At 45.1% G+C, this 10,899-nt stretch overlaps 1 protein-coding gene across 2 annotated transcripts; it reads right to left on the bottom strand.

Moving 5' to 3' along the window:
• Positions 1 to 1,392: 1,392 nt before the first annotated feature.
• Positions 1,393 to 10,884, bottom strand: LOC114866220 (claspin). Of its 2 annotated transcripts, none has more exons than XM_029167939.3 (24): positions 10,024 to 10,884; positions 9,251 to 9,368; positions 8,544 to 8,962; positions 8,221 to 8,358; positions 7,984 to 8,049; positions 7,832 to 7,904; positions 7,609 to 7,711; positions 6,933 to 7,516; positions 6,661 to 6,849; positions 6,406 to 6,566; positions 6,144 to 6,322; positions 5,990 to 6,042; positions 5,682 to 5,875; positions 5,009 to 5,537; positions 4,873 to 4,906; positions 4,706 to 4,787; positions 4,474 to 4,619; positions 4,227 to 4,388; positions 3,986 to 4,107; positions 3,730 to 3,860; positions 3,519 to 3,642; positions 3,239 to 3,318; positions 2,802 to 2,963; positions 1,393 to 1,895 (listed from the first exon to the last, which is right to left on the bottom strand). In XM_029167939.3, exons 1-24 carry the CDS (start codon positions 10,048 to 10,050, stop codon positions 1,773 to 1,775), a joined length of 3,999 nt encoding a protein of 1,332 aa, XP_029023772.1. In that variant the 5' UTR covers positions 10,051 to 10,884; the 3' UTR covers positions 1,393 to 1,772. The 2 variants fall into 2 exon arrangements, with proteins under 2 accessions (XP_029023772.1, XP_029023774.1); XM_029167941.3 differs by having other exon boundaries at positions 5,682 to 5,872.
• Between the last annotated feature and the right edge of the window lie 15 nt (positions 10,885 to 10,899).

The following is a 10,899-nucleotide window of genomic DNA, read 5'->3' as shown; positions in this document are numbered from 1 at the left end:
TGTAAAGAGGAGCCTGCCGGACCTCGAGCTCACAGCCAGGGCTCTTAAAAATCAGCCAAATCAGCCCAGATGTGCTGAGTTGAAGCACTAAGCCAGCACGAGGCCGCTTTGCGCACTAATTATGCACTTTTATTTTAGGCATGGTCGTGAGCGGACGGACACACACACACACACACACAGTGCATACGTCACCACACAAGCGCACGGAGCCTTGGGTGCTACAGCTCATGTTTCTCTTCAATTATTCCACCCTGTGCCCTTTCTCCTCCTCATAATCTGAATAAAGCCAGATCCGTGTCCTCTAGATATTTAGTAGCATGGTCTCGATGCCAAAACATGTAACCTTCCTCTTCTTTCAAGTGCGGTGTGAAATGGGAGTTTGGGGGGTGGGGAGGGGCCCTGACCTCGTAATTCCCTCTCAGGAGTTCAACAAAGTTGTGAAATTCAGCAGCGAGCAGTGGATTCTGGTGTTGATGCACGCAGAGAGAATATGAAGCGCTTACACTAACGCTGAGCTGCTCCCCAACTCGCACATTATTGCTATTAAATTCCAATTAGAATTAATTCCTTGACCCTGCAAACAGACCCTCGGGATTTGGAATCAAGCCTTTATCTTGATTAATTGCATTGTAATGGCTCAAAAAGTAATGACAGGCGCCGCTCCGCAATTAAATCCATCAGATCGCTGCTCTCGACGCCTCCTGGCTTCAATGTCTGCGACGCTGCTCTGCTTCTCACGCAGCTCTCAGACGCAGTTCTGTGCACGAGGTGAGACCTTATCGTTGCCGCAGCACTGGGATTACGCTGGCCTGCCTGCAGGTGCTGGGTCCCACCGTGGGCCGGGCCGGGCCGGGCCTCCACAGGGTTCGCTCCAGACCCTCCTGGCGCTGGCCTCTAATGATGTGTAATGGGGCCTCCTGCGCCCGCTCCTCACCCCAGGACCTCCTCCTAATCACCGTGGCTACTAATGAGATGGAGAGACATGCAAGGGCTCGTTAAAGGACCTCTCCTTTAATGCCGGCCTATTATTAGCCTCTTAGCAAATCATTAGGCTCTAAACTGCAATTTAAGCACGAAACCAAGAAGAAAAAAGTGAAATGAAGAATGTCATGATTTTTACCAAAGGACAAGCAGAGACACTGGGAGGTCGCTTGTAAGTCGCAAGGTGGAAGGTACAGAGAAGGTGGCGCTTCATGGATCAGGTGATCAGCTCAGTTCTATTTTACAGATCGACCTGGTCGGTTTCCATTGGACTGTCATGTTTGTCAGTGTTGTTTTACTAGTTCTGCAGTTCTATTTCACAGCAGGAGTCTGTGTCTGACAGACCTGTTGCATCTTATTCTGTTTACTGGCTGGTAAAAATCAAGCCTGAGCAAGACAAAGACAGAGCAATGTCTTAAAATACACTTTTATTTACATTGTCAAACAAATCCACATAAATCATTGAAATAAAATCCCAAGAATTAAAAAGAGAAAAATCCTATTTACATGATAAAACAAACTCAGTAATAAGCTTCAGTCATGTTAGATGTGACTTAGCTGATGTGGATGTAGACGCATGAGCAGATCAGCTGGACTGAGAGGCTGCACACTGTTCGTCGGTTTGCGGTTTAAGCCAATGCACTCGACCAGTTATTAGTGTGAAGAATCCAAAAGAGGTCAAACACCTTGACCTGCAGTGGCCATTTTGGCTCCTTCATTCATCAGTGGCTGGTTACGCTCCCACACCCAAGGCCGGCTGATTATTATTAATATCCTCTTCCTCGGTGACGTCACAAGTCCAGGAAGTTGAAGATGCTCCTCGAGCCGCCTTTAGTCGGCCTAGCGGGCTCGTTCTCCCTGCAGACTCTCTTGGCCACTGGGTTCATAGCCTCAACCTGAGGCCTTTTCTTTATCTGAGGATCAAATACATCCCAAATTAAAATCACTTGATCAATTTTGCATCTGGACAAACTCAAAACAAAAGATGTGGAATTAAACAAATGTTCAAAATTATGAACTGAATGAGACCTCTCTCTCTTTTTTTTCCCCCAGTCGTTTTTGCACTATTTTACTTATGTGTGGTTTCCTTAATTGATTAACTGTTTCATAAAAAGTATAACTGAGTATTGGCTATTTATCTAGTGCTACACGTAATACTGCAAGTAGTGGTAATGCATATATTATTATAATAATTAATCTAGGATTGGGAAAGCTGTTACTATAAAGAACAACCAACCATCAGCATAAAAGAAAAAAACAATAGACAACACTGCCCTCTAGTGGTCTGAAATTAAACAAGTTATTATTTACATGTAAACATCTGTTGTTGCTGTTGGATACGGCATCTATTCCCAAAAAACACATTTGTATACATTTATACAAAACATGTTCCAAGACACTGGCATGAACAGAGTAACTGAGCACTCAGGCTCCACCTGGAGTCAGGTTCACATAATGGAAACATGGCTATCACACGTCATAGCCACTCCAAATGTTCGGAAAGTATTTTGTTTATGTGGTTATTTTAGAACATGGCTGCTGTGCCAAAATGCAGAGTTGTGAAATGAGCAGGGTGAGTAATCAACTCTTTCCACCGAGAAGAGTGGCAAAAACTGACTTGCACCATTTAAGCAGTTAAACACCAATGGCTCCATTACAGGACTTGACCGTTTCAAAAACAAACAAGGCCATAAAAACCAAAATCTTTGGGTTATGCTTTGTAGATCCACAAGGTTTTAATTATGCAGCCGAGTTACAACTGCACTCATGGTTGAAGGGCTCAAGCCTTCCGTGTCTCATCCACTCATTTTCCACCTCACCTGCTTCTTCTGTGCCTCCGACGTCGAGCTGTCCTTCTCAGGAGAGAGTGTTTGAAACAGGAATCCTCGGCTGTTCCTCGGTGCCAAAGGATTCCCCTCAGAGATCGAAGCCAGTTTCTGGAGGACTGACTGAGGCCGACTGAGTAGTGAACCTCTTCTCACCTGAAAAAGAATAAAGGATGAACCTTAGAGCTTGGATCGCACTCAATAGTAAAGCCTCAACAGTAAAAACATTGGGTTTAGACCCATTTTCACAGAAAAAATACCCACAAGCACCAATTCAGAGAACAAGTGGTGAAATAATGTTTTGATGAAATCATGTTACCAGTTTGGGAAACAAAATAAATACACAGTTACACAAGAGCTGCATTTCCATGGAAAGGTCAAAAACACGTGTCTGCAACTGGAAAAGGCTGAATCTGACTTCATAGCTGTACCTGTGAGGACTGTGATGGTCTCTGGAAGGGGTTCAGAGCCGACAAGCTTGTCTTTTCCATCTGAGGCGCAACGGGTGGTCCTGAAGAGCATTGGATTAACAAGGGTTTAATAAATGAGTCTTATACTGAGGATCTGCACACAGCTCATGCAAATTAAGAGTTTTATCTGCACCGTAGTGAAGTAATGACATTACAGACAGGACACCTCTGGATGGAAGGAAGCAGCTTGTTTACATTTAACATGACATAACTGGCACCATGAGGCTCCTCATCGACCAACCTTTTCTCTGCAGAGTCTTGGCCGTCACTTTCTTGGCCACTTTCATAAAACAACTGTCCTCATCGTCGCCCATCTTCTCATCATCTGCATCCAAATCTTCCCCTTTCTTGGTTTTCTGTTCAGACTGAGAAGATACGTGGAGAAAAAAAAATGAAATCACAGCTCGTCTGGATTCTTTAGATCATGTGAAACACCGGATTGTACTACCGACCTGCTCTCTGAGCCACTGCTCTCTTTCTAGTCTCTCTTTCCTCCGCTGGACCTCACTCGGGTCAACATCTTCATCTTCATCCTCCTCATCCTCCCCCTCTGCTCCAGTCCTTCCAATGTCAAAACCATCATCTGCAGGAAATATTTCATGTGGAAAACTTTAAATGACATTAGATCCACATATAAATATCAGTGAATCTCACTTGGTTTTCGGGGGTTGTGAATTTAAAAAAACAAAAGACAATATATGGACTCACCCATGTTCTTCCAGCGGAAACGGCGAGCTCGTCCCGGGCCGTCAGTGTGCAGGTCTCCATCAGCTAGGTACTGCTCTTGGTAGAGCCTCAAGCGACGCTTGTCATCATCCATTATTTGCTTCCTGTGAAAACAAACATGAAAACAATAATATTAATAATTTTTATTATTTAACAATCTAAGATTTACTACAAAATGACACAGAAGTAGGATGAACGTGTTGTAGAAAAGGCCGTCACTCACATGTGGATCTTGTTGACCTGTTCCTGAAGCTCTTCGTCAGAGGGGAGCTCTTCAAGAAGCTCCTCTTCCTCATATTCGCTGCCTCCGTCTCCGTCTTCATCGTCACTGCCCACATCGCTACCTGACAGCTCGGCCTCAGAGTCCACGTAGTCGGTCAAACGCCTGTGAACGGGATCCAAGGAGGAATTAACCACCTGGCCCAACATCTTCAACATGGCTGGAGTTTAGATCCTGTCCCACCACTTACATTTTCTTCTTCTTTTTTTTCCGAAGTGGTGCAAAGACAGCCTGCATCTCCTCCTCCTCTACATCATCATCATCATCATCATCTTCCTCTGAACCAGCTGCTGCCTCATCTTTGCCTTCCTCTGCTCCAGCCTCACCACTGTCCTCCTGTGATGCCAAACACAGCTTATACCATTAAAACTAATTAGACAGGAATCCAGTTTGTCATTTGTACATGAAGTGAGGCCTTTTACCTGATCACTGTTACTTTCTACGTCTGACAGAAGCCGGAACTCGCTGTCCTCTTCTTCCTCCTCCTCCTCCGGCTTCGTTTTACTTTATACAGAGAAACGACTATGAGTTCATGACACCATTAAAATCCCTTTAGATTTTCCATCAAAAGTGATCTTCGTCTGCCTACCTGCTTTTTGCTGGTGAGGCCGTTGCAGCAGAACCTGAAATTGGTGAAAGCAATATGTTATGATTAGTAACACCTGTCTAACCTCTGAAGTCAATCATAAGCATGCTCCCAGATTAAAAAGAGAGGTCACTCTCACCAGGACTGGGGAATTTGCCTGAACACAGGCCCAGCAGCTGATCCATAGTATTGTCCGATTCTTCATCTTTTCCCGTGCTGATCTTCCCCGTGTCCCTTCTCTCCTCTCCAGTCTGTGTCTGTGGAAACGCTCCAGAACACAAACCAAGCAGCTCATCCTCCTGTGTTGATCTGAGGTCTGGGCCCCTGCTTCTCTGAGCTGTTCCAAACGCCCCGGAGCACAAGCCCAGCAGCTCCCCCATGTTGGCGTCCATTGCATTTTCATCCAGGTTGTCCAGGATTAACTGCCTTTTGTGGGAAGGAGGCGCACCAGGACGAGGCCCCACATTCAGGAAGCCGTCTGCGTCAAGTAACTGAGAATGGGCATCGTCTTCCAGGGAGAAAGGCCCCTGGGAGTCTACTCCCAGCCCACGACCAGAAGGTGCCTCCCCTAGGGGGCCTGAATCTGCACCTGGTGAAGGAGGCGCATACAGGTCCTGGGAGTCCTCAACAGGAAGGCACAGAGACGGCTCAGAGAGTTTACCTGAACTCTGATTGGGTAAAAAAAAGTGAAAGACGAATTAAAACATTTGAACCTGAAGCTGCACTGACCACATTTAATCCCCCTTGGTCAACAAACGAATGCTGCTCTAATATTAATAATGTATTAAACAAACTGAAAATTACTTTCTTACCTTCGAGGCAGAGCCGAGGAAGCTGGGCCTGAACAGGCAGGGAGACGGGGAGCGGAAAATGGATGAATTTGAAAGGCCTCTACCGGAGGAGCGTTGGTGATTGACAGGCTGGTAGGAAGTGATCATGGAGGCTGCCAGCTCAAAGCTGCTGTTGTGGCTGTTATCTTTCACCAGAGACAGAGAATCATCTTCTTCTGGAGCATGAAAAAAGATGATGTAGGGGTCATTTTAAACATTTTCATTTAATTAGTATTCCATTCAAACAGCTTTGGAAGATGCCTTCAGGACAAAACCATTTATTTCCTCACCCATTTTGTTACTGCTGTCCTGTCCAGTGGCACCAGACCTTCTAACACCATCGCTGTGGGGGAAACAAGGCAAAAGGAGTAAAGTTTCATTACCTGCGAGACAAATATGAAGAGAAATGAACTTGCATATCACACAAGAACACAACCCACTAACCCAGTGCGAGAGCAGGAGTTTCCAGGGAACAGCATGAGCGTCCCATCGGTGTTCACGAGATCAGGAGTGAGTGAGGCTCGCGTCAGTGCCGCAGGAGACCGGCTCCTAATACTCTGAACTACGCTGCCTTCCTCCTCCTCCTCTTTCTCACCTCCACCTCCCAATAACTCATCTACACCCTAGGAGACAAAGGGAAATAATGACAGTGCGTATGAAGCAGTAGAATTGCTGAACACCACAGAGAAACAAAACTTCCTCTTACCTCTTCTTCTTCGGATTCATCGGTCAACTCTTCCTCCTCCTCTTCGTCTCCACAGTCTTCGTTGTCTAGGCGGTTCAGCTCAGCCTTACGGGCCCTCTCCTCCTGTCTGCGTTGAGCCATGGCCAACTGCAGACGCTGCTTCAATGTCATCAGTTTCTCTCCTACACAAATAAATGAATTATTGTGTGTCCTCTGTGAGTTGCATAAGTGTATTAATTACAAAGTTGGTTTCTACATTTGCATATTCGTGCATACCAGGTTTGGTGGACAATGGCTCTTCTGCTCCCTCTTTAACGGTGACAGTGACAGACTCGCTAAGCAGCTCCTCCTGGCCAGACGGAGCGCGCTCCTTGCGGACAATGTTGAGCTGCATTGTCCGCTCTCCCAGGGGCTGAGCGGGAGCCTGGACGTGACGAAGGTAACGCATTTTCAGCGCCTCCACACCTGATCAAATAAGGCAAGAGATCAGATGGCTGTTCTGACTTCCAATACATTCTAAATATTGCTCTAACAGAATGGTGCCTCACCAGGGTTCAGCTGTGTGGGTTCAAGCTCAACAAAGGCGGCATCTTGACACAGCTTAGCAACAGGTGGAGGATCCAAACCTAGTTCTTTCAGTCTAGCTAGTCGGTCTTTCTTTGGCTTGGCCGGTTTCTGCTCTGGTACCTTCAATGCAGCTGCTTCAGTGCTCTCACACTGAACAGCTACTGGATCAACCAAAGCGCCAGATACAGGCTCCTTTTGCGTGGTTTGAGGGTCAGACACAACTGCAGTTTGACATTCTTTTGGAAGACTGGAAATATCTTCACATTGAGACACTGGCCTCACGGCTGCATCTGCAGGTAGTGACTCCTGCAGACTCTCAGAGAGGTAGAGCATAGGGCCAGATTCCTGGTCAAGGCTTTCAGGCGCGTCTCTAGCCTGGCTCAGGGTCTCCTGCTGTGGGGACGAGGTAGCGGCAGGATGAGACAACGGCTGAATCTGAGTGGAGGACAGATCCAGAGAGGAGCAGTCCTGCTCTACACACGGCTGCTGAGGCTCACTCGGTGGGTTTACAGGAGGTGGAGGAGCTGGTGTAGTCTCCAATACCATGGCCGAGTACTTTTTGGACCTGAAGAAAGAGAAATGTTGGTTGGTGTGGCATGTGTTTAGACTCTGGGACAGCTGGACTAAAACACATGTTAAACTGAATTGTGCATTTACTTTAACAGTGCCATGGCAGGGCCCTCGGGCCTGGCTCGCTTCTTAAAGAACTGGTCGAGGGTCTTCGGCTCAGGGATGTGGTATGGCAGGCCAAGTGTAGACTCTATGGAGGACAGAAGATTTTCCAAAGCACATTTAAACTAAACAATCTTGAGTGTGAAAGTGTAAACACCGATAATGAGCAGCTGTGGCCACCAATATATATGTTTTCTACAATACTGACCTCTGATCAGTCTCTGAGACTCACTGTGGAGTTGTTTCATTGCCTCTTTGCTGGCACGTGCAGCTTTCCTCTCCTGTGGATTTCACATGGGTTTATATTATCATTATATATCATTTACAACATTCAGACAAAGCATTTTAAAAACTGCCTACCACACGCTGAGGCTTCACTGACTCTTCCTCCTCCTCGTCTTCTTCATCCTCACCCAGAAGAGGATCCTGTACCAATATTTAACATTGATCACACAAGGTCTAACTAAACAAAATCAGCCAAACGCATCATACACTGTTCCACTGTTTTCACAATGCATCCTAATCATGACAAAAAGATCATCATCAAAGGAAACCACTTAAAGCACACAAAACAAGTTAGCAATCATCTTTTTGTACCTTCTGTTTTCTCATTTTCTGCTTTACTGCTGCTCTGATGGCATCCAGGGACTCTTCCTCTTCCAGACCAGTGTCAAACAGGTCTGTGTCACCCAGGGGACACCCACTGTCATTCAGAGCCCGAGTGAGGGGAACGCCCTGGGTACAAATTGCTCTTTAAATATACAATTATACAAAATGACACTTATAAATGCACCTATTTTGAAATAGTTGGTTCAGTCCATATGACTGTTAGTATAGGATCTAATGTACTAGACAGCATCAAGAGAAATCAGTGTAAGACACAAAATACACAACTGAGAGAAGACTGAGCTGAACTTTACCTCAGTATTTTCTAAGAATTTCTTTTTCTTCTTCAGTTTTTCCACAGCTTTGCTTCGTTTCTCCTTTTTCTCGTGACGTCTCTGGCTCTTCTCCCGCTTCTTTTTCTCCTTCATCGGTTTAGCTTTCTTCTTTGGTTCCTCCCATTCATCCTCCATTTTCCCACCTTTCTCTCGCTCGGGCTCACTGCCATCACTATCAATGGGAGCCCGGCTTATTCTCCTGCTCTTCTGTGTACCTCTCACTCTCAGCTCATCCATCCCACCGGTCTCCAGTTCTTCTCCGCTGGAAGCAGATAAGACCAGTGCTTCGGTCATGAGTGCATTGCTTTGTGCAGCAGTCTCCTCTTCCTCGCTGTCGCTATCTTTGATGGCATTACAACAAGGCTTTCTGTGAGCAGTTATGTCTTCGTCATCAGAATCTAAAAAATTATATATCAAGAAAGAATTAAATATACAGACATGCAGTTGCATTGATATCAGAAGTAACAGGATTTTGTTTAAAATTACATTTTTTATTCCAATTGTTCATTTAAGTTTTGTGCTTGGAGTTGTAACTCAAGTCTCTACACACAGTCTCTGTGTTTATCGTATAATATAAGATTTTATTTTGTTTCCCATCTTCTGCAGTGAGGTGTCCACAAAATACTAACCTAATTAGAATTGTACAATCATTATCTAACTCATTGGTGATTTTAATGTCACTTCACCTGGAAGCTCTTCTCTAGCGTTGGGTGCCCCAGTAATCATCACCTCTGCCGGAGAGCCCATGCCACTGTCTGAATCACTCTCTGCTGCGGTTTGGGCCACAGCTGGAAGCACAGCAGCCTGGGTACAAAACAAACAGCTACGATTAAATGCATTTTCAAACAAAATACTCCACACTGAACGTTATTCATCTATGAAAAGACTATGGATTGGACAGCTATAGATTGTTACAATGACCGATAAAAGCTCTAAACTGAAACTGCTGTCTAAAGTACATGAGCATTAGTGTACGGTTTATTTCTATGTTTCTTTCTTTCATCGTAAACTATAGTAAAACTATTAGAAAACAGAGTAGCTAACATGACATTAGTGGCGCCCTGTAATAAACCAAACAATGAGGACACGAGAGGGCTGGCGACTTTGCTGGCATTAGTCATTCTCAGCTAGCTAACCTAAATGTACCGAATGATATGCAAGGGACGCATTTTTGCGATTGTCTCCTCAAACCATAGCCTAATAATGAGTAGCTTTAACGTAAATAAAAGTTATACAATATGTACCGAATGTTGCAACCAGGCCAGGCAAATAGTCACGTACCACCTGGCTAAACTTAACTAGCCCGCTAGCTAACTGGCTAAGGCTAACAATAATAGCAGAGAGCAAACTGCTTTAATTAACAGTAATTACAAACCCAATGTGTTGAACTCCTAGCGATCGAGATGTGACAGTGTGATACGTCCACGTAGTTAACTTTAGGCGAATGAATCAGTCTCACCTGTTGTTGAGAAAGGTCCAGGCTCATGTCCGTCCGCCTGTAGATCACAATCGTCTGTAAAAAAAATGCAGCGCAGACAACACTTCGTCGAATCTCAGCAGCCCCCGCCAACGATAAATGCGTGTCTACGTGGTGAGAACTATTTTAGAGTTTTAAAGTACATTTAGAAAGGCTTTCACCGGGTTACCCCTCTTCTTCCTCCCGCCTGTTCCTTAAACTCCGAATAGAATTTAGTATTTCGCGCGCCGTGACAGCTGGCCCGCAGTTTTTGCGTCACCGATGTGTCAATCGCCCTATCCACGCTTTACTATTGGTGCATTTGGACGCTTGTATCCGCCCACTGTGACGTTCGGTTTATAGAAAGAGAATGTTTTACACACCAGGCAGGTGCGGACGGGCGGGACATATAGATCAATTCATGTACAATAAAGTGTCCTCTTTGACTAACATTATTCTGCGTGATTGATATCAGTATCAGCAGCACTTCTAGTGTTAATGTTTGAATAAATACTGACCAAGAAACAATGTGTAACTATACGAAAAATGTTGCTAATTGTGCAGTTAAAGCTAAACCTTGAGCAAGGCTAAGTAGCAGAAAACCAATACAATCAAGTACAAGCAGTCTATCTGGCAGTGTTTGATTAGTTAAGTTGACTTTTGTGTACTAAAACTACACAGAATACACACTTTGAAGATATATTTTCTTGCAGATACGTGCTTGGATTTTTACTAAGTGCTCCGTTCTGTGCTTCATCCACCTCAGATTCACCGCACAGAGCAGCAACGTTAAACTTTGAACAGCCAGTGCGGGCCAATAAATTACGCATGCGCGCTGCGAGCTCCGTGGCCTGTAACTGACGCATGCGCTCTTACAAA

This window comes from Betta splendens, chromosome 11 (genome assembly GCF_900634795.4).
Source record: "Betta splendens chromosome 11, fBetSpl5.4, whole genome shotgun sequence".
In the NCBI taxonomy this organism is placed as follows: domain Eukaryota; kingdom Metazoa; phylum Chordata; class Actinopteri; order Anabantiformes; family Osphronemidae; genus Betta; species Betta splendens.
This window is presented reverse-complemented; position numbering and strand designations above follow the sequence as displayed.